Source organism: Aythya fuligula, chromosome Z (genome assembly GCF_009819795.1).
Source record: "Aythya fuligula isolate bAytFul2 chromosome Z, bAytFul2.pri, whole genome shotgun sequence".
In the NCBI taxonomy this organism is placed as follows: Eukaryota; Metazoa; Chordata; class Aves; order Anseriformes; family Anatidae; genus Aythya; species Aythya fuligula.
This window is the reverse complement of record NC_045593.1, coordinates 24885923-24910118: the sequence shown is the minus strand read 5'-3', so window position 1 is coordinate 24910118 and position 24196 is coordinate 24885923. Positions and strand designations below refer to the sequence as shown.

The 24196-nt window shown below is 41.7% G+C and overlaps 1 protein-coding gene across 1 annotated transcript; it reads left to right on the top strand.

Annotated features, from left to right (window-relative positions):
- The first annotated feature begins 343 nt into the window (after positions 1 to 343).
- Positions 344 to 20438, top strand: LOC116500626 (betaine--homocysteine S-methyltransferase 1). Its single transcript, XM_032205768.1, has 8 exons — positions 344 to 424; positions 3901 to 4033; positions 7807 to 7925; positions 11095 to 11286; positions 11886 to 12033; positions 12828 to 13010; positions 18831 to 19059; positions 19554 to 20438. Exons 1-8 carry the CDS (start codon positions 386 to 388, stop codon positions 19726 to 19728), a joined length of 1218 nt encoding a protein of 405 aa, XP_032061659.1. The 5' UTR covers positions 344 to 385; the 3' UTR covers positions 19729 to 20438.
- The last annotated feature ends 3758 nt before the right edge of the window (positions 20439 to 24196 follow it).

The following is a 24196-nucleotide window of genomic DNA, read 5'->3' as shown; positions in this document are numbered from 1 at the left end:
CGGTGGCGGCGCGGGGTCGGCAGGCGCCGCAGGGCCGCCCGCAGCAGCGTGCCCATCCCGCACACGGCTCGTCCGCAACACGGGCCGGCTCTGCACCCCCCGACGAGGACGGCCCCCGAGGAGGAGGAGGAGGAGGAAGGCGCCGGACCGCCCCCCTGGCCGCGGAGCCGGCTGTCCCCGCCGGGACTGGGGGCGGAGGACGAAGGGGGGGGTCCCCCGAGGGGTCAGGGACCGGGCAGGGACGGGACGGGACGGGGGTGTCACCCACAGCGCTGCCCACCTCCTGCCCGGGCTATAAGAGGGCAGGCAGCTCGCTGCGGGCATCCCCTGCTCCGTGCCGAGCCGTCGGACAGACTCGGGCAGCCGGCGTCCCCGGGCGAGCAAGATGCTGCCGATCGCCAAGAGCTTGAAACAGGGCAAGAGGGTAACTCCCCGCACCCCCCGCGCAGCCCCGGACCCCTGCTCCCCTCCCCTGCACCTCCTCTGCTTCCTCCTTCAGTATTTTTAATTTTGCAGCCCCTGCTGCAAAACCCTCGCTGCTGCCAGACCCTGCTGGAGGGGCTCGGTGTGACTGCGGGTAGGGGCGTACTGTGAGAACCTACCTCACGGGCATGGTGTGCATATGTACACCTACACAGTGTACCTATATGGTATACCTATACATCCATATGGTATATCTATATAGCAGCTGTAGCTGTTCAACATCGGGCCCCTGAAAGCATTTGGATGCCACTATAAAGTGGACGGATATATTGGGTTGGAGTTAATGCTGTGGCAGCTCCTGGGATCTTGGTTTCTCCGAATGCCTGGCCACCAAAATTTAGAAGCTTTTTGCTATATAGTGTTTGATACGTAAACTAAACTGTGCTTGCAACACATTAAAATTGTGAATGTTGTAAGCGTAAGCCTTCATTGCATGGGGTTTCTGTCTCCAGCATCCTGACAACACTATTTAAAAGCCCCAAATTGCTCTTCTCTTGATTTATATGACTGAATACCAGCAGTGTTTGTAATATGAGTGCAATCTCCAATATATGCGTGCCCTTAGCACTCTCATTTAGCTGAGAATAAGCTGATATAAAAAGTTATCCAGGCATCAGCCATTCTGCCTGTTAAGACAAAACTGTGAGTACTGTCTAAAGCAGACTCTGGCATTCACCACTTCTGCTACCCAGTAGTGGGAATGTGGGTGGAATCACATATTCTGCCTTCGTCTCGGGAGGACAGTGTTATCATCAATAGGACATAACTGTTTTTGTTCATTTTTATATGTAACATATAAGTCAGAGAAGAGGCCATGGGAAGAAGGCTCAGCTTTGGACCTTTCATGTAGATCAGCTATAGCTGAAGGACTCACTGAAGATCTGAATAGCAGTTTTGAGGTGCATTTTTCTCTCCACTGACGGAAAGATAGGACATTGGTAGAGAAAGAAGGCTTCCCACTTGCATGGTTTGGTTACATTCCTAAAGCTGGATAGGGGGATATCTTCATACACTTGTACTCTTTCCACGGATAGAGGTATGAACTATGTGGTGCAATTTCATTCACGGTAGCAGAAGTGAAGCAGTGAAAAGGTGGCTCAAAAGCCTTGTTTAACTTTTTACAGATACTTTTTCATGTTATTTAATATCAGATTTGTGCATTATGGATTGCCTGATCATATAATTTTGGTCTGCATTGAGCATGAGCACACAGTTGTAGTTCTGTTAGGACAAAACAGAGTTGATGCCAAACTTATGCTAGCTATATGTCTGTTGAGCCAATAATATTTTATCCAGTATGGATAAGTAAAAATGGTTTGAAGAGATGATATCAGATCTATAATAAGCCGTCTCAATACAGGAATTATATTTTTGCAGAATTTGAACTGAAAAAAATGCACATTTTTATTAAGTACTTCATGCTTTATAGTTTTGTCACCTTTTATCTGCTATTAGGTGCTCTTATGCTATGTTTAATAGATTGCATTACATTAGATATTAAGATATCATGTACTGTTATATCATGGCTTGCATTGCTTCTCTGTGTTTAAAAAAAAAAAAAAAAGGAAGGTGATTTACAGTGTACTTTAAAAGAGCTAGAACTGTGAGGGAAAGCTGCCATTAAATCTTAGAAATGACTTGTTAAAAGAAAAAAAAAATCCATTAGTTGCACTGCATTGAAATATAATATCCATATATTATGTCAACATCTGTCTATTACTTAATCTTCAGTTAACAAGCAATGACTGAAGTTTCTTGTATGTTCAAGGTCTTTTCCTCCACACTCCTGTTCTCTGCATACTAAACTTCTGAAGCAGGCTTTGTCTGTTGTTCCTTGGCAAGCAGAGGAAGGAAAGACTCAGTTGTTGGTCCCTCAGCTGCTTTTCTCTGGCTCAGTTTGAGGCATTCTGTTACAACTGCAAATTAGTTAATTGGAAGCACAATTTCTACAAAGCCTCTCGACACTTACACGTACAAGAGAGTTGCCCTCTGTTGAGGAATGACTGGTAGACTCACTGAAAATTACTGATTTTTGTGGATTCAGTATTGCAGGTTGAGTTTTGCCCGGGTCCTGATGAAATGAAGATAAAGGCTCGTGTACTTGAAGCTGTAGAGTTAATCAGGTCACTATTTTGGCAAGTCTAAAACATGCAATAGAATGCGAAGCAAAATCTGCAAGCCAACACTTGGCCAGGCTCATATGCCTGCAGAGCAGCCCCATCCCTTTGTTGCCATGTCAGCACCAAAACATGAGTCAAAAATGCTGACCCTCTCAGTCAGTCTTTGTAGCCTCAGGGTATGCAAACACATCAATGCTTGGCACCAGTTCTGGCAGAGGTGGCATGGTGCTCCTTGGTAGAAAGGCGTACCTCATCCCTCCTAAAGGGCAGTGATGCTGAGAAGTTATAGATGTTTGTCTTTCCCATATATATGTGTGTGTGTGTGCTGAGATAAATGAATCAATGAAGGAGAAATTATCAAGAAATATAATATATTAAAGTTTGGGGGCTAATTGTTTAAAAAAACATCCTCTCGGTGCACAAGCTACACTCAACTCTATGCCCATAAGGCTTTTCTTTGTCCTACTCCCTCAGATTTCATTTAAGACTTTTTGGAAAATTTGAATGAGCCAATGAAGCAGTGAATGGAATATGAAAAATAACATATATTAGGTACAACCAATCTGTATTTTTCTCATGTTTTTCATTCTACAAAATCAAAAAGACTTGCCTTGTATTAGGATTATTTTTGAGGTAGAAACAAGGTTAATCACAGGGTGTTGTAAGGTTTGACATCTTAAAATATTTCTGGGCTGTGCAAAGCAAGCAGGATTTTCTTTCATTTTTTAAGTTTAGGTAAGCAAACCCAAGGCACTGAAAACAGCCTGCCAGAAAATGGAGGCATTTTGAGGTGTCTTATTTGCTTGGAAAATGTTACATGCTTACTGTTTTATGATGCCTGTTGTGTTGTCTTCTGTCATGAGCTACTTGTGCTGAGGTTCTGTCAAGATGGCATTTGTAGCTAAAGAGCAAATGACTTGATACTTGTGTTTTATTTTTAAGTTTCACATATATTTTAAAGGAGAATTTCAGACTGTGGTTTATATTCATAGAGACGAAACTGAACCGTTGACCTCTAGCTCTGGGGACTATGCCTCTAGAATACAATAAATCTGACTAACGGGAAGTCTTAAGTACTACATATCCATATATTAAAGCCTGATGTTCTTATAAAACAGGCCACCTACCATTTTTTCAAGAGAACTTCAAGAAGTGAATGGATTACTTTTTATTACTATGGTAAAGGCCTTTCTGGTAGCCCACAAATAATTATATTTTCTTTGTAAATATGGGAAATTACAATGAACTCATGGAAGCTGAAGCACTGTAATAATTAATCTTTCCTCCTGCTTTTCAGGGTATTCTAGAGCGCTTAGATTCTGGAGAAGTTGTGATTGGAGATGGAGGATTTGTCTTTGCCCTTGAAAAGAGGGGATATGTAAAAGCTGGGCCTTGGACTCCTGAAGCAACAGTAGAACACCCAGAAGCAGGTCAGTTTACTGGGAAATGGTAATCCTATAGTGAAAGCTAAGTGGCTGGATAAATAATAATTATATAGGAATTTGTAGCAGGTTTTAAGAAATGAGGTTTGACAATGCCACATTAAGTAGAATTAAACACTGTTAAGAATAGTCTAAGAATGCATACACCAGAAACTCATTTTACCCCATAATTTGTCTATAATATTGTCCAGAAGCAGTTGGCTAGGGACCAATGAGTAGTGCAAACATAGTGATACCTCACTAGAATGCTCTCTGTCTTCAATAATTTGCAGCCCAGGGACTTGCTTGACACAGAAATTGTATCTTTGTGTTCAATAACATTCAGTGATTGCTCTTCCATGGCCTTGTCCTGTCTGTCCTAGAGCTGATATCAAGTTTATCATTCACAACATCTTGTCACAAAGAATTAGGCAGGTAAGTATCTGTTTTCTGACCGTTCTAGGATTTTTATATCGTCACAAGCAAATATAGCTTGTTTATTAATTCTTTACGGAAAACCGTAGCTTCATCTAAGCAATAAAATGGGAAAGGAGTCTTTAATGTATCTGCATCCACTATGAAAAAGGAAATGATAAACCTCATAAGAACCTAACCATTCCAATAAAGCAGGATCAGTTTCTGTGTCTACACTATTTAAAGGAATAACTCTTTATAGTGTAGGGGAACAAAGCAAGCTTGTTGTGTTCAGAAGAGTACTTTGTTTCCATTTCCTGTACTTGTGAGTGTTTCTATATGGAAACAACTTTGTAATTTTGCTTTACAAAACTGAATTGTTGGTTTCTAACAATACTGGTTACCTTTCCTGGACCACTTTTAGTTCTAACTACCACATCTGATAAACAGGGCATAAATTACAAAGCTATTCAATCTGGGAAGGATCTATTGAACTCATGTCAACTGGCTTATCCTTGACAGTCGTCTGACCAATCGCTTGTCTTGCTGAGATTCTGCTTTATGCTGGAAATGAGTTCTTGTTGTCAGACAGTGCTTCAAGGGATGAGACATGATTTCAGTGAAATTTTGTTATTTGGCTTTCTTTGACATGTTTTATATGAGGAAAACATCTAAATGAATTCAGTATGCTAGATGAGCAAACAGATTTGCTTTAAATAGCTGACTAATTGCCACTGATTAGAGCCCAGCCAACTAATAATTGCTACTGATTTGCTTCTAACTGTTTTTAGAACATATTGGCTATGTCTGTAACACACTTATAACATTTTAATAAACCCTTTATAGGCTGTTTATAAATATACCCTTAACTGGAAATGTGTCAATTTCTTTTAGTGCAGTGTGTTGCCTCCTCTCCATTACTGCTTTTTGCTACTGAATGTTCAAGAGTCATGTTACTTGGAAAGCAGGTGTGAAAAACACAAGGAGCAACTGGATAGGCCAGCTGGTCCATACAACTACTAGGCCTTCTCTTTGTAAGGAGAGAGGAAAAAGGAGAGAGGTTCTTAAAATGCAGCAAGGCATGCAAGGAAAAAAAAAAAATGAATCAAAAACTGTAAGAGAGGAGAAGATCTGCAAGACTGACAACTTCAGAAATGAGATCTAAATATTTGTTCTGAGCCAGATCAAGTATCAGAGCTACAGCTGTGCACAGGGCATATACACTTATTGCCCCCATATTCTGTTGGATTAATTTTTTTGCTAAATGTCACTCACGGTGAATTGAAGTGAAAACTCAGTGTTCTATGCCTGACTTCTAAAATGCATCAAATTATTAATAATTATTTGGCCTTACATGTGGCTATTATCCTCATTTCTCTAATGGTGGTAGAAAATACAGCTTCAGAAACTGGCTAGAAGTTACACAAGAAGTAAATTACAGTTGTTGTTTATTTTTTTTTTTTGTTTGTTTTCTTGGGGGTTTTGTGTTTTTTGTTTGTTTTTGTGTTTTTTGTTTTTTTTTTTTGATAGTGTCATGCACACTCTTGTTGACTTTATAATAATGACAATGTATTCTAGCAACAAATGTTTGCCTGAGATTGAATGAGGTTCAAGCTCATACTTTTAAGGGCATTCTTTCTATCCAAATGTGAACAGCAGACTCCCAAGTGGATCTACCTAACTGATAGTCTGGGATATCAAGTTTCTTATTTATATATGTTAGGTTGTTTCATTTACTTGCCTATGTCACTGTCTTTATTCACACAAATCCCAAGCCTTTTTCTAGGAATGAAACAACTTTATTTAAAGTTTATTTAAACTGAATTATTATGGAAATGTCATATGTGAAAGTATATGTAGATTTCCCCTCCCCTTTTCCTACTTCTTGATTAGTTTTCATCAGTATTTTTTATGGGGGAGAATCAAAAAACAAACTACAGACCACTAGAAATATACAGAGACAGACCTTTTATTTGTGTTTTAATGCTTCAGGAAAAACAATACTCCCTGCACTAGGAAATTTTTGACTTTGAGTAGAGGTTGTAAGACTGAAATCTGATTCTGATATTTCAGGCAAATTCCAGGGGTTTTTTGAACTGTAGCCATACTACGATCTGTGTTCCTGAATAGGTCTTTTTGATTGCTGGGAAAAGAAGCATGATATTAAGTCACAGTGTGGTTAGCCAAGGCTGCAACTGAAAATGAAGTGCTCTACTAGCAGGGAAAAACAAGGAACGTTACACTGTCCTTCACTGAAAGTAAATGTGTAATTGTGTGTTTGGAGATTGATTCTAGCAGCTACTGTTTGAGCTTTTCTGGTGTAGAAGTCTGTTTGTTGTAGCTAAAGACAATAATTTTATAATGGCATATTTACACGTTTTCCTAATGACACAGATCGTCTGTAGGCAATGAGGTATGATAAAAGACTCCTGGAAAACTTCCAAACATCTGCCATAGAAACTGAAGTGTTTTCATGTCTGTATGCAATATCTAAGGAATAAATTGCTCCTGCATTTGCTATAAGCTGTTGATCTTTTTAACTCTATTTTGCATGATTGGTAGTGTTCTGGCAATTATAATTGTTTTGTGGGTGGATATATATATCCATTTTATATTTTATATATAAAATCAATTGACAACTCCTGTTCTGCTCTTGTGGTGTCGGTTGCGGTGCATTGCTTACTGTGATGAAGTCAGAACTAACATAAGAGAGCTTACTCCCAAAGTTGTAATGTAGGAAACTTGTCCATTAAAAGTAACGCCAGCCTTTCCTTCAAAAGAATTGTTGGCTCTGTAGTAAAATCATGTAACAACTTATGAGACAAATTAAGTCTGTGTTCTGATTCAATTTTTTTTGGAGCGATGAATCATCTCTTAATCAAGTGTTCTTTTAACCAGAGAGCTTTGGTCTCAGCTGAGGCTAGGTTTTGCTTGGAGAAGAAAACTAGAAAGTACAAAGTGGATGAGATTTGATGATCTTTTTGTCTGGTATTCCTTGCTATGCTTTATTTTGCCGGTTGTCTGTTTCCCCCTCCCAAACCATGATGCAGTTCTGTAAAGTGAGACTGGGTGGTCTGAAGGACTCGCAAGGTGTCAGACAAAACTGAATCTACTGATGAACTAAATAGAAATCCTCAGCCATTCTTATCAGAGACTAACTGAGGAGAATGTCTTCTACCGAATGTTGCAGGAGTGTGAAGAAAAGGAGTTCTGCAGACTACTGCTTCTACTCTCTCATAATGACTCCTCTAGTAAATACTGTATCACTTGTTTTATAGTAACATTAATTCAACAAGCATTCGATTTGAGGATAACTATACTAATAACTGTTCCAAACATCTCTTCTTTGTCTCTTTAATTCTTTACAGTTCGTCAGCTTCACCGGGAATTCCTCAGGGCTGGATCCAATGTTCTACAGACATTCACCTTTTATGCCAGTGAAGACAAACTAGAGAACAGAGGCAATTATGTAGCTGAGAAAATAACTGTGAGTAAAATACATCTACATCTATTTCGATCTAATGTGAAATAAGTGGATTCATTTCAAAAGGCTCAGTAAAGAGATTATGGAATATTTTCAGTTTTTCATATTGGTTTTGATCATGTTTGATGACCAAAGTATGAGATAATGCAATTTCAGAGGTAGGAACAGTAAGAAAGACAAGGTTAAATGCAAAAACAAACAAAAACACACACACAGAAAATGGTACAAGGATAAAGAGAGGAAGGAGGATGCCCACGTCTTATGTTTTTCAGCTGAAGAGATTAGTGTACTGGAGTTTTCTTACAAAGAGTATGGGGAGAACTAAGAGCACAGGGAGAACAATAAGTTAGGGGAAAAAATACTTTAACACCTAGAGAGACAAATCAACTGCAAAAAAATGGTGAAGAATCCTAGAAAACAACTTGCTAGTAAGAGTGGAATGTTCATAGAATCACAGAATGGTTTGGGTTGGAAGGGACATTAAAGCCCATCCAGTTCCAACCCCCTGCCATGGGCAGGGACACATCCCAGCAGACCAGGCTGCCCAAAGCCCCATACAAGCTGGCCTTGAGCACCTCCAGGGATGGGGCATCCACAGCTTCTCTGGGCAACCTGTGCAAGTGCCTCGTCACCCTTTGAGTGAAGAATTTCTTCTTTATCTCTAATCTAAATCTCCCCTCTTTTAGTTTAAACACATTACTGTGTGTCTGATCCCTGTACTCCCTGACAAAGAGTCTCTCCCCAGCTTTTCTGTAGGCCCCCTGTAGGTACTTGAACTACTTGAACCCTGCTCTATGGTCTTCCTAGAGCCTTCTCTTCTCCAGGCTGAACAGCCCCAATTCTCTCAGCCTGTCTTAACAGCAGAGGTGCTCCAACCCTCTGATCATCTTTGTGGCGGTCCTCTGGACTCACTGTACTAAGTTTATGTCTATCTTGTGCTGGGGGCCCCAGATCTGAACACAGGGCTCCAGGTGGGGTCTCACAAGAGCAGAGCAGAGGGCCAATCACCTCACTCACCCTGCTGGCCACGCTGCTTTTGGTGCAGCCCAGGACGCAGCTGGCTTTCTGGGCTGCAAGCGCACATTGCCAGCTCATGTCCAGCTTCTCATCAACCAACAGCCCCAGGTCCTTCTCCTCAGGGCTGCTCTCAATTCATTCTTTGCCCAGCCTGTGTGGTGCTTGGGATTGCCTCAGCCCAGATGCATGGGCTTGCACTTGGCCTTTTTGAACCCCATGAGGTTCGCACAGGCCCGCCCCTGAGATCTGCCCAGGTCCCTCTGGATGGCATCCCTTCCCTACAGTGTGTCCACTGCACCACACAGCTTGGTGTCATCGGCAAACTTGCTGAAGGTGCACTTGTCACTGACAAAGATGTTAAACAGCACAGGTCCCAGTACTGGCTCCTAAAGAACACCACTCATTGCTGATCTCCACCTGGACATTGAGATGTTGACTGCAGCTCTTAGAGTGCCACCATCCAGCCCATTCCTTACCCACTGAGTGGTCCTTCCATCAAATCCATGCATCTCCAATTTAGAGACTAGGATATCATGGGAGACAGTGTCAAATGCTTTTCACAAGTCCAGGTAGATGATGTCAGTTGCTCTTCCCCTATCCATCAATGCTGTAACCCTGCCATAGAAGGCCACCAGACTTGTCAGGCACCATCTGCCCTTAGTGAAATCACATCAGAATCCTGGATTGCGTGTGCCCTGCTGTGCTGTCCCTCCACGGGTTATCAGGGTGTTTGAAGTCCCCCATGAGAACCAGGGCTTGTGAATGTGAGGCTGCTGCTACCTGTCTATAGAGGGCCTCATCTGCTTGGTCTTCCTGGTCAGGTGGCCTGCAGCAGACCCCCACTACAACAACCCCTGTCCCTGTCCTCCCTGTAATGCTGACCCACAAGCTGTCAGCTCCTCACCCATCCCCAGGCAGAGCTCCACACACTCCAGCCTCTCACTGACATAGAGGGCAATGCCCACTCCTCCTCGCCCCTGCCTGCCCTTCCTAAAGAGCCTGCATCTGTTCATTACAACTCTCCTGTCACCGCAGCCTTCCCACCATGTCTCCCTAATGCAAGTGAGGTCACAGCCCTGCAGGCATGCGTACTGTCTTGTGTATTGCCCATGCTACCTGTGTTAGCACAGGGACATCTGAGCTGGGCCCCTGGTGAAGCTGACTTACTGGCTGGAGTGGCAGTAATTCCTTCGTGCTGCTGTTAAAAACGTGCTGCTGTATTTTAAGACCATTTCTTCAGTAAAGTAACAACTAACAAAGCCAGGGAAGGCTCTGTGGCCAATACTGCCCTCTTCAGGCGTAAAGGTAATCTGGCACAGCAGCAACGTACAATGTTGGCGTTTTCTAATGCTGTGCACCGAGGAGCTGTAGAATGCTGGGTGCCTTCACTAGATGCAGAGCACAGCTCCAATTTTGGCATCAACATTTCTAGCTATTTCCGTTGAGACTAGGAAATTTGGCATTGGGAATTTTCTCTGGGCCTTTCCTTTGGTCATATTGTTTGTTTCAGCCTCTGGAAAACAGAGAAGATTCTCCAGGAGGCAGAGAGAAAGGAATATATTTTTTTTTATGTGAATATATACCAGGCCAGAAATTAGAACAATCTGTACACTAGGGAAACAACTGTGGCTTAAAATAAAGAGATTGCTTTTACCCTAGTACTGTTGTACATATCAGTATGCAATAAATAGCATTATTCTCAAAGCATCATATTTGACATCAGCTCTCAGCTATCTGGGCTGCTTGTTTAACAAAAATAAGCACATCTGTTATACAATATGAAAGCCTATTTTTTGTACTTCTTTCTATCTAATAACAAGATTGGAGCCTGTTTCTGTACAGAGGATATAAGTAATTCTGAGTAGAATGAATCAGAATTCTTCATATTCTAAGGGGCTAAAACCACTGGTCATTACAAATATTGAGATGCTGTGCACAGCCTAGAAGATACTGATGTGGGAATGATTCCAAAGAGGGGGGTTCTGCTTCACTGGCTGGAATTTTTGGGAGAAGATCTTCCTGATCAATTAAAAAATATATACTTTTAAATTCTAAGTGAATGTGAGGTCAATATGGGCTTTGATTCTTTTGTCCCCTTCTGTGCTCCATGCATATCTCTGACCAGGTAAAACTGATGTAATCTGTATTCATACAGTGCCAGAAAGTGAATGAAGCTGCTTGTGACATTGCAAAAGAAGTGGCTACTGAAGGTGATGCTTTAGTGGCTGGAGGAGTCAGTCAAACACCATCATATTTAAGCTGCAAGGATAAAGCAGAGGTTAAAGCAGTTTTTCGAAAGCAACTAGAAGTCTTCATGAAGAAGAATGTGGACTTCTTAATTGCAGAGGTAAACTCTTAAACAGGAAAAAAAAAAAAAGTGTATGCCTTCAACTGGTACAGTGTGTTAACTTTCATCTGTGTAGTCTACTTTAGGGAATAAAGTATATACTGCTTCCTCCTTTAAAATTTTGTGCTATTCTTTTATTCTAGTAGTATCAGAATTCTTTGTAAATGCCTAGAAAAATCTGCAAGTGTTCAAGAATAGGACATTGAATCCTAAATTTCTATCTCAGTCAAGTCAAATTCTATACTGGCACAAAATAAATAGGTGAATGTGATCTTAAATAGATCCAGTTTCCTCCTGTACTCTGAACAACCAAACTGTGGTGGCTAATGTACATGAATTTTGGGGGTGAGTCCTTGATTAACTTTCTATGTGGACATTCCTACTTCAGAGCAAGAGTGCCTTTATTTTTTTAGTTTCTCTAACTAACTCTTTAAATCCTTTTTTTTTTTTTTTTTTTTAAGCTGTGTGATCACTGATCACTGAACTCAATAAAATTCTTAGTGTAAGTCATTGTATTGCTAATGAATTTTGGGTCTGGATTAACATGCTTATGCTTCATCTCCAAGACACAAAACTAGCTGAGTTCAAATTTCTTTCAGTATTTTGAGCATGTTGAAGAAGCTGTCTGGGCAGTTGAAGTCCTGAAAGAATCTGGCAAACCAGTCGCAGCTACAATGTGCATTGGTCCAGAAGGGGACATGCATGGCGTGCCCCCAGGACAGTGTGCTGTCCAACTGGTAAAGGCTGGTAAGAACCTGTTTTAACTGGCCCTTTAAAATAATGGAATAAAACGAATTTCTTAGGCACTCATTTACTTGAAATACCATGTAATTAGCTTCCTGATTACATCTGCAGATATAAAAAGTATCTGTGTTTACTTTGCTAGAGGAGTCTTTACAAAAAAATAGACAAAAAAAAAAAAAATATATATATATATATATATAAATGCAGCTATTAAATCTTTATTATCAAGGGTGGTATAGGGAGTAGAAGGCACAAGTAGCTGATATTGCATAGAGCAAAATGCTATACCTATTCCACTTTGGACACAGAATCAGCCCCAAGTTCTGTGCTCATAATTAAGAAACATAAGCAGAATCCAAAGTAGCCTATGATTCTCCACTCATGTTTTAAGAAATGTTTCAAAAAGTTCAAATCCAAGATGAGAATGGGGTTGAAAAAACATGTCCTTTTGCCTATCAAAGGATGTGTTTTCTGGAGGACAAGGGGAAGGACAGAAGGCATGAATCAATGGCATGACGGTTGGTACAGGAGTTTTACTGTATCTCTCCTGAGCTACTCTTATCATTGGAGTTAGCATTCACAAGCAAAGGCAGAAATTGTGTTACGAACCAGCTAGTTAATTGCATTTGTGCCTGTGGATGTTACTCACTGTAGTGTTTCCTCTGGAAGGTAAAGAGGAGTGCAATTCCTGAGATGTAAATGCTCTGATCAGGAGAGCAGAGGCTGGCTCTAAGCATGGAGTGCTGTGGCTCTTTTCCAGGGAGATGTGACTTGAACAATTATTTTTTTCCTCACAGGTGCTTCTATTGTGGGAGTCAACTGCCATTTCGATGCAGAAACTTGTCTGCAAACTGTGAAACTGATGAAAGAGGGCTTGCAGGCTGCTAAACTGAAAGCTCACCTGATGTCTCAACCACTTGCTTTCCATACACCTGATTGTGGGAAGCAGGGATTTATTGATCTTCCTGAATTTCCATTTGGTAAGACAAGAGTATCTCTTTATTATTGGCTGTTTCTTTTTTCTCCTTTTTTTTTTTTTTTTTTTTTTTTTTTTTTTAGAAAAATTGAAACTGCAGTTTATCCTTCTGCACAATAGTATTAGTCCCTATTACCTTGTCTAGCACTGTGCTTAGAGGCATTGCAGTGTACTGTTAGGTGAAAGTTCATCCACATAGTGAAAGTATTTCAATAGTATCATAGTATGTGAATGACAGTAAAATTATAATGAAAATTGTTAAAATGCCATGACCTAAACTCCATTAAAAGTATAGTTCTTACTCATGCTATAGAGCATTGTTCAGGACAGCTGTAAAACAGCTCAAAGAAATGGACAAACTCCAGATTTCAAATACCTTTGAACGGGAGCTCCCCTGTGTTCTGGTTTGTGACATCTATCCCACAAGCCCTGTAATGTTTATCTTTATAGGAATTTAATGTCCAGCACATACATGGAAATGGATCATTAGTACAGGTGCATAATTACTGCAACTCAGTCTTGCAAACTATCTAATGTGAGAGTAGAGAGAAACCAGAAGCAGTATGTTCCTAGATGTAGCTAACAAATGGGTTAGCAGTTTGGAGATGGATTCACCACTCTTATGCTAAGGAGAAATTTTACAGAGACTGAAAGGCTCATCCACTTTTGTATTTAGAGCTTATTTGCACCTGGGATGTAAAAGATCACATCTTCCTAAGATGAGAGGACAAAATCAGCCAAAACAGTTTTATTTTGATTAGAAAAATACCTTTCTTTTCAAGTACTATGCACTCTTCTTTTCAAGATCAGCCTATAACATAAGGTATTGAAACAATTGAAACTTGGATTTGTAGCAAAAACTGAGAGAGATGTGATTTTTAGGAAGGTCTCTCGGTCTCTCTCTTTTTTTTTTACTTCCTTTCTTTAAATACAGGAAAGAATGAAGCCTAAGGCTTTGATTAGGTGATAATAGTGTGTCTAAATTCTGAAAGTATTCTGGAATATTTCAAAGTGTCAGGACCTCATTTGTGCTATTCATTCTTTCATATAACTCCTCTGATTGCAAGCAAAAAAGATAGAGCAGATGTAGTAAGTAATCAAGTGAATTGAAGACTTCGCTATTTGGTTTGTTATGGTTCTTGGCTTGTCTGTATAAGCAGCCTGTATGAGATCTCATCTTTTAGAAATTTCATGACTCAGTTGGAGAAGCCTGTTTCTGTGAATATTTTCAATACCCAGATCAATTGATGCACTTTGATAAATGATTGTTAAACTAACCTAGTTAAATTTAGTTAGTTAGTTAGTTTGTGAAAGACTGCAGAAGAGGCATTTAGATGTTTTAAGTGCACATACCCTCTGTAAAGACCAAGACCTCAGAATTGTCTATGTTGTATTGGCAAACTCCAGCATCAGCTGCCAGTAGTATTTATTTATCATTAGCAGTTTTTTCCGCTTTCTGTGTCTTCCTTTTAACTGTAATTGGCCTCAAATGTTAAGGAATGACAGTGTTTTAGAAAGCAATGTGCTGGTCAGTTGTCTCATGAGTAGATGCATGGAGAGGCTAAATCTAGGAACTGATTACAATCTTCTCATCCAAAGTTTATGAAAACTTCAATCTCTTTTTATCATAAATAACCAAATTGTTAAGCTAGGGATATATAACTCTGAGTAAAGCCAAGAAAATAAATGCTATAAAATGACAGGAGTGGAAAATAAAATGTTAAATAATTTTTGGGAGGGTAAAAAGTACAACAACAAAACACTATCTATGTAGAATCTTCTTTTCATTGAATATTGTTTGCTTTTAATCATCATATTCCACCACATGAGTAGTCAGTTTGTACAGAGGAATCTATCCATGTTTCTTTAGAGAGGTTAAGCTCTTGCTGTCCTTATGCCTATGATGCATAAAGGACTGATTGTGACTGTGTGGGTGATGGAGAAAACAGGGAAATATTCTATGCTATTCCCCTGGAGTTTAGTTGCTTATACATGTATCAGCTGAGTAAAAGATGATGCATTCTTAACATTCATCACTTTGTATCAATTTTGCATTTTCATTTTAATGATATATAAGAGAAAAGGAAAACATCGACAGGACTGAACACAAAGTTACATGTATGTGAAAAGCTTTCTAAGATACTTTCATTTGCTTTTCTTTTTTTTCCTCACTATTAGACTATCTTAATTTCCTCTGTCCAGCCCTTCCATGTGAGACTAACTTTTTGTTTAAGAACACTTCTTTTTTCCTTCTGTTTTTTATTTTCTGACCCCTATTTAACTACTCATCGGACTTTAATCAGTTCTGCTTTTTGTCAGCTTCTTGCATGTTAAGGCAGTTTTGGAACAGAGTGTAGGCAGAAGAATCGTACCTCTGTGCAGAGATGCCAGAGCTTCCTCACCACAGCTTGTTTGCCTAGGGGTGTGTTCTGTGGCCTGACATCACACTGTTCTCCCCTCATAACCTTGCTGGTTAATTTCCTGCAGGTGTGCGTAAAGAAGCAGGAGGATTTACCTCCTGTATTTTTATTCCTCCAAGTTTCTTTTCCAGTCCTTGGTCTTTTCCGTTCTGCTACTTGTTGTACTTCCTTCCCACTACGGTGTGCTTTTCTTTGTTCTCTTCATGCTCTGTTTGCTGCTTTCCTTCCACAAGTCTTTCCTCTCAGCTCTGTTGTCCCTCCACTCTGCTTACCACTGGGAGAGGGGCTCAAAAGAAACATGTCATCTACACATAGAATTTTCCACGAGGAAGGAAGTGGCATGTGGCAGCAAACTGCTTATGGATGGGAGTATAATTAATTAAGGGATGGGCTAAGAAAAAACTGGCTGCCACTAGCTGATCATGGGGGAAAAAAAAAAAAAAGAAAAAAAAAAAATCTAGTAAGCACTCCTGAGGAAATAACAAGCAAGCTTATTGTTGCAGGTAGTCCAATACCCTCTCCTCTCACAGATTAGAGTGCAGTAATCAGATTTCCCACCTACTGATAGGTCACTGAAAATGTAACACTGAAAGTGTTCCAATACTCCCGTTCAGAACTCTAGCAGAATGGCAAGCACGAGGCCCAGGGCTTCACAGAATCACACAGAATCACAGAATTGTCTAGGTTGGAAGAGACCTCAAGGTCATCGAGTCCAACCTCTGACCTAACGCTAACAGTCCCCACTAAACCATTTCCCTAAGCTCTACATCTAAACGTCTTTTAAAGACCTCCAGGGATGGTGACTCCACCACTTCCCTGGGCAGCCTGTTCCAGTGCCTCACAACCCTTTCAGTAAAGAAGTTCTTCCTAACATCTAACCTAAAACTCCCCTGGCTCAACTTAAGCCCATTCCCCCTCGTCCTGTCACCAGGCACGTGGGAGAACAGACCAACCCCCACCTCACTACAGCCTCCCTTGAGGTACCTATAAAGAGCGATAAGGTCGCCCCTGAGCCTCCTCTTCTCCAGGCTGAACAAGCCCAGCTCCCTCAGCCGCTCCTCGTAGGACTTGTTCTCCAGGCCCCTCACCAGCTTCGTTGCCCTTCTCTGGACCCGCTCAAGCACCTCGATGTCCTTCTTGTAGCGAGGGGCCCAAAACTGAACACAGTACTCGAGGTGCGGCCTCACCAGAGCTGAGTACAGGGGGACGATCACCTCCCTAGCCCTGCTGGTCACACCGTTCCTGATACAAGCCAGGATGCCGTTGGCCTTCTTGGCCACCTGAGCACACTGCTGGCTCATATTCAGCCGACTATCCACCATCACTCCCAGGTCCTTCTCTGCCTGGCAGCTCTCCAACCATTCCTCTCCCAGCCTGTAGCTCTGCTTGGGGTTATTGCGCCCCAGGTGCAGGACCTGGCACTTGGCCTTGTTGAACTTCATGCAGTTGACCTCAGCCCATCGGTGCAGCCTATCCAGATCCTCCTGCAGAGCCTTCCTACCCTCAAGCAGATCAACACACGCACCTAACTTGGTGTCATCTGCTAACTTACTGAGGGTGCACTCGATGCCCTCGTCCAGATCATCGATGAAGATATTAAAGAGGACCGGTCCCAGCACTGAGCCCTGGGGGACGCCACTAGTGACTGGCCTCCAACTGGACTTGGCTCCATTCACCACGACTCTTTGGGCCCGGCTATCCAGCCAGTTTCTAACCCAACGAAGCGTGCGCCAGTCCAAGCCATGAGCAGCCAGTTTCTTGAGGAGAATGCTGTGGGAGACAGTGTCAAAAGCCTTGCTGAAGTCAAGGTAGACCACATCCACAGCCTTTCCCTCATCCACCCAGCGCGTCACTCTGTCATAGAAGGAGATCAGGTTCGTCAGGCATGACCTGCCTTTCATAAAGCCATGCTGACTGGGCCTGATCACCTGCTTCCCCTGCAAGTGCTGCATGATGACTCTCAGGAGGATCTGCTCCATGAGCTTCCCTGGCACTGAGGTCAAACTGACAGGCCTGTAGTTTCCCTGGTCTGCCCTCCGGCCCTTCTTGTAGATGGGCGTCACGTTTGCTAGCCGCCAGTCGATTGGGACCTCCCCCGATAGCCAGGACTGCTGATAAATGATGGATAGTGGCTTGGCCAGTTCCTCTGCCAGTTCCCTCAGTACCCTTGGGTGGATCCCATCCGGCCCCATCGACTTGTGCACATCTAAGTGCCGTAGCAGGTCACCAACCAGTTCTTCATGGATAATGAGGGCCACATCCTGCTCCCCATCCCCTTCCACCAGCTCAGGGTACTGAGTATCCAGAGAACATCCGGTATTGCCGCTAAAGACTGAGGCAAAGAAGGCATTGAGCACCTCCGCCTTTTCCTCATCTCTTGTAACTAAGTTTCCCCCCGCATCCAGTAAAGGATGGAGATTCTCCTTAGTCCTCCTTTTTGTGTTGATGTATTTATAGAAACGTTTTTTGTTATCTTTAACGGCAGTAGCCAGATTAAGCTCCAGATGAGCTTTGGCCTTCCTAATTTTGTCCCTGCACAGCCTCGCTACTTCTTTAAAGTCCTCCTTAGTGGCCTGCCCACTTTTCCAAAGCTTATAAACCCTCTTTTTCCTCCTAAGATCAAGCCACAATTCTCTGTTGAGCCAGGCCGGTCTTCCCCGCCAGCTCGTCTTTGGGCACGTGGGGACAGACCATTCCTGCGCCATTAAGACTTCCCTCTTGAAGAGCGCCCAGCCTTCCTGGACCCCTCTGCCCTTCAGAACCACCTCCCAAGGGACTCCACCAACTAGTGTCCTGAGCAGCTCAAAGTCAGCCCTCCGAAAGTCCAATACAGCGGTTTTACTGGTCCCCTTCCTGGCCTCGCCAAGAATAGTGAACTCCACCATTGCGTGGTCACTCTGCCCGAGACAGCTCCCGACGATCACGTCCTCCACCAGTCCTTCTCTGTTTGTGAAGAGAAGGTCTAGCGGGGCACCTCCCCTGGTAGGCTCACTAACCAGCTGCATCAGGAAGCTATCTTCCACGCTCTCCAGAAACCTCCTAGACTGCTTTCTCAGGGCTGTGTTGTGCTTCCAGGATATGTCAGGGAAGTTGAAGTCCCCCACGAGTACAAGAGCTGATGATTTTGCAACCTCTGTCAGCTGCCTGGCTTGGTCAGTCTCAGAGGACATGAGGTGCTGTTTTGCAAAAGCAAAAAAGCTTAGAACAAATATAGCTCAGTAATGCTTAACAGAACCTAAAAGCTAGACTTCAAAAAATTTGCATCATTAGTTTTAGCTCAGACAGTTCAAACATCTACAGCCACTTTTGCAAACAGTGTGCAAGTGTTTCAACAATGTGATTCCTTACTGAAAAACTACGGAAATGGAGTGTGCTGGATACCTAAGCTATGAATGTTTTTGCAGCTCTGGAGCCAAGAATTGTCAGCAGATGGGATGTTCAAAAATATGCAAGAAAGGCCTATGACTTAGGCATTCGTTACATTGGAGGCTGCTGTGGATTTGAGCCATACCACATCCGAGCAATAGCTGAGGAACTGGCTCCCGAAAGGGGATTTTTGCCAGAAGCTTCTGAGAAACATGGCAGCTGGGGCAATAGCCTGAGCATGCATACCAAACCCTGGGTCAGAGCAAGGTATGTATATGTGAACTGGAAAGCACACCAACACAGCCCTTGCTTAGGCTTATATTTGTCCATGCAGCAGACTGGATTAACTGATATGGAGGTTTTATTTATGTTAATAATTTGGAGGAATTAAATCTGATCTGGGAATAATGAAAGGGGTGCAGGGGCAGTAGGACATACTCCAAAGTTATCACACACACACTTTAAAATGAAGAATTGGTCATCATTAATGTGAAAGTAATTCATGAAAGTTAAGATGGAAGCCTGACAGACTATGGTAGAACAGCTCCTAACGGTGAGTGGCTTACGGTGTTCCTTTGGAGGGTGAAAAGATACTTTTTAGATGTGTAGCATTTCTTTGCATGCTTTAATTCAACTTTCTGCATCTGAACACAAAGTCAGTCTGTGCAAGACAGATGACCCTTAGTAATAATGATTTAAGCCACAGTTCTGTTAGTATTGTGAGGTGCTGGAACAAATATTTTATTGTTTTATTTATTTAGGGCAAGAAAAGAATACTGGGAGAATTTGAAGCCTGCCTCGGGCAGGCCATATTGTCCTTCAATGTCAAAGCCAGATGGCTGGGGAGTGACCAAAGGAGCCAAGGAGCTGATGCAGCAGAAAGAAGCAACAACTGAACAGCAGTTGAAGGAGCTCTTCCAGAAACAGAAGTTCTAATCCACTGCAGTTTTCTGAATGTTAGGATGTTAGAACATCTCATGCTTCAAGAGAAAATCTGTGAAGATGAATACCCTTTTAATTTGTCAGTTAACATGTAATGAAAAAGACAAAATGAATAGAGAATGTGATTATAGACTAAATATATGAAGCTTTGATAATAAAGGCTTTCTTTGGTCAAACAGTTTAGAAGGAGATTCTTATGGATTCTTATAACAATTGGGCTTCTTTTAGCTAGGTGCCACTTACTGGGTAGACATAGAAATATGTGGAAAGTAATAATAGGCTCAACTGGCCTGTGCATAAAGGAGAAAGTCACTTCTAAATACTGTATCAGTGGATTTCCATTCTTGAGACTCTTTTCTGTTTGGAATTATGTAGGAGCTTTCTCAGACCTCAGCATTTGCTGAGGGCCACTTCAGGCATGCACAAGCTGCCAGTGCTTCAGACAGAGTTATCTGTAGTCACTTTCTTTACTTAAAGAGAATAAAAGTATATTGGAAAATATATCTTTCAATTGAATCAAAAGATAAGAATGAGATCTTGCAGGAATTTCTTACGTGCAGGAGAAAGGTTCAGAGAAAACTTAGGATGCAAAAATGGCAAGTAAATAATTCATTGTTTTTGTCCTAAGTTATCATGTTTACAAAACTTTATTCCTTTGGAGACTGTAAGGCTTAAGAGATTATTCTGAAATTATATATTAAAAAATGAATAAATTAAAAATAATATGATGGAATAGTACTGTATTATCTTCACACTCAAAATCATATGAACTCAGAGTAACATAACCCAAGTAAACAACTGTCATTGTCAAATACTCCAGATGATTTCTGGATATCTGATTTGAAACACTCAGTTTTATTAAAAATCAAGTATTCTATAGAAAATTAATAATAAGAAGGTGTGAAAACCCTGTTAGGATATAGAATCATCCACATAAGGTAAAAAAAAAAAAAAAAAAAAAAAAAAAAGAACAGTAAATTTGCTGAGAAGGGTTTTCTTAGGAAAGGTATCTCTATAATTGGAAACCATGAAGGACATATTTCCATAGTTTATTTTTGTGAAATACTACACAATTGAGAGTTCCTTCTGAAATCTCATTCCCACCCATCCTGCGTGAAAGCCACTGCCTTTATGAAAATATTCTTGAAGTTAGAATATTGAAAACTGGGCTACTTTGTATGTATAAGATTATTTCATTATTTCTATATCCATGCTGATATTCGGAAGTCCAAGAAACATTTCAATATGCAACACTTTACTGGAAAACTTCAAATACATTTTTCAGGCTGTTATTGGCATGCAAATTTTAGAGAAAGTCATCTGCTTTCACCATGTCTTTAGCAGACTGAAATAAATGCGACCTGGAAATTTTGGCTAAAAGCCTGTCGTGGTTTAACCCGGCTGGCAGCTAAACACCACGCAGCCGTTCGCTCACCCTCCCCCCTCCCTCTCTGGGACGGGGGAGAGAAATGGAAAGTGAAGCCCGTGAGTTGAGATAAAGACAGTTTAATAAGACAGGAAAATAATAATAATAATAATAATAATAATAATAATAATACAATGATGATAATAGTACTACTAATAATAATATGTACAAACAAGTGATGCACCACCTTTTTATTCTTTCTGATACCCCAGAAAGAATAGAGTCAGACAATGGAACTCATTTCCGAAACAACCTTATAGACACTTGGGCCTTGAAAAGGGACAGGGGTGGTGAAGGAGAAAGGGAGAGTGATCAAGTAAGAAAAATTATCTTCCCCTTTCCCCTCCACAGATTGACTCCCTAATGAAAAAGGCAACAGATACAATTGCTAATAGTTTCCAAAATACAGTTTCCAAAGTATAGAATCGAAGATGTTACTGAGTACAAATACCAGGTTAGAGTCATGGCCAGATATTTCATCATCTCATAAGCCACTGATACAACACACAGTACCATAATGGTCTGAAACCAGGGCCCGGAGAGGATAAACAACATGACAGAGAGCACATACGGAAAATAACGTGCTATAATACTCAATTTGGAAAACAGGCGCAGCACAGTTGAGATTAAAGCAATCAGCATTATGACAAGTGACTATTAAGCAGGTCTAATACTTATACCAATTTTAGTTTAACACACTCTGGTCAGATCTGCCGTTATCTCAACCTTTCGAGCCCCACGTTGGGCGCCAAAAAGACTGTCGTGGTTTAACCCGGCTGGCAGCTAAACACCACGCAGCCGTTCGCTCACCCTCCCCCCTCCCTCTCTGGGACGGGGGAGAGAAATGGAAAGTGAAGCCCGTGAGTTGAGATAAAGACAGTTTAATAAGACAGGAAAATAATAATAATAATAATAATAATAATAATACAATGATGATAATAGTACTACTAATAATAATATGTACAAACAAGTGATGCACAATGCAATTGCTCACCACCCGCTGACCGATGCCCAGCTTAACCCCGAGCAGTCCGGCCCCCTCCCCCCGGCTAGCCACCCCTATATATTGTTTAGCATGACGTCAGATGGTATGGAATACCCCTTTGGCTAGTTCGGGTCACCTGTCCTGGGTCTGTCCCCTCCCAGCTCTTACTGCACCCCCAGCCTGCCTGTTGGCAGGACAGAGCAAAAGTCTGAGGTGTCCTTGGCTTGGTATAAGCACTGCTCTGCAACAATTAAAACATCGGGGTGTTATCAGCACTCTTCTCATTCTAAGCCAAAACACAGCATTCCACCAGCTACTAGGAAGAAAATTAATTCTGTTCTAACTGAAACCAGGACAAAGCCAAAACCAGATAGATCAAGAAAGTGAATATTTTTACATGTACACTATTTTGGAAAGGATCCATTTACATATACATGTATGTGCATTACATTAAACTCCTTTCCTTCTTAAACCCTTCTGGAAGTTCTCCCTGCAGAAAATGCAACTATGCAAAATCTATGAACCAAAAAAGCCATCTCTTTGATCACTGCCAAAATGATCACAGCATTATAGATGTATGCATGATGAAGTGGCTAAAATACAAGCTACAATTGCTACAGAAGTGCTTTGTGCAATCATTACCAGTTTAGGGACTTCCTGTAGGAAAAGATGCAGCTTGACCATCATTCTGTATAGAAGCAGCTGGGCTGATTTTTTTGTTTGTTTGTTTGTTTGTGTGTTTTAAAGCGCAAACATGCAAAAATTCGTATTGGAGTGAATTGTCAAGGTTGGAAGAGCCTTGCAGAGAGATCTGGACAGATTGGAGAGCTGGGCGATCACCAGCCACATGAAGTTTAGCAAGAGCAAGTGCCGGGTCCTGCACCTGGGACAGGGCAACCCTGGCTATACGTACAGACTGGGCGATGAGATTCTGGAGAGCAGCCCCGCAGAGAGGGATCTGGGGGTTGTGGTTGACAGCAAGTTGAATATGAGCCAGCAGTGTGCCCTGGCAGCCAGGAGGACCAACCATATCCTGGGGTGTATCAAGGGTGGCACTGCTAGTCAGTCAAGGGAAGGAATTGTCCCACTCTAGTCTGCACTGGTGCAGCCTCATCTCGAGTAGTGTGTGCAGTTCTGGGCACCAAAGTACAAAAAGGACATGAAACGGTTGGAGAGTGTCCAGAGAAAGGCTATGAAGATGGTGAAGGGTTTAGAGGAGAAGACATATGAGGAGTGGCTGAGGTCACTTTGCCTGTTCAGCCTGGAAAAGAGGAGGCTGAGGGGAGACCTCATCATGGCCTACAGCTTCCTCATGAAGGGGAGTGGAAGGGCAGGTGCTGACCTATTCTCTGTAATCACCAGTGATAGGACCTGCAGGAATGGTGTTAAGCTGAGGCAAGGGAGGTTTAGGCTGGACATCAGGAAGAGGTTCTTCACCGAGAGGGTGGTTGCACACTGGAACAGGCTCCTCAGGGATGTAGTCACAGCACCAAGCCCGTCAGATTTTAAGAAGTGTTTGGACTGTGCTCTCAGTCATATAGTCTGAATTTCTGGGGACACCTGTGTGGAACCAGGAGTTGGACTGGATGATCCCTGTGGGTCCTTTCCATCTTGGGATATTCTATGATTCTGTGATTCTATGACTTGACAATACACAACATTTAAGAACCATAACATTTAAGATAATAATCAAATATTATTTTAAGGACTTACTTTTAGACACCCATTTTTAAAAGGACCAAATTTTAATAACTAATACTGATGATGAGAAACATTGAGGAGTTAAAAAAACATTCAAAAGGGGACCTGGCCCGAGTGTAAAGGTGCATGATACCTGTTTGGTTGTTATCTCAAACTGGGCTTAGAAAGAAATTGACCAGGTGCTTTATTGATCACTGCATAACCCCCAAACTCTACAGGAAAACAAACAAAAACCAAACATAAACAAAAATCATGCAGAAAAGCCAACAAAGTTTTATTTCCCATTTCTTTCTGTGTAACATCTGAGTGAGAAGTTAAGGAGCTGTTAGATTTTTTAAAGCTTTCTAACG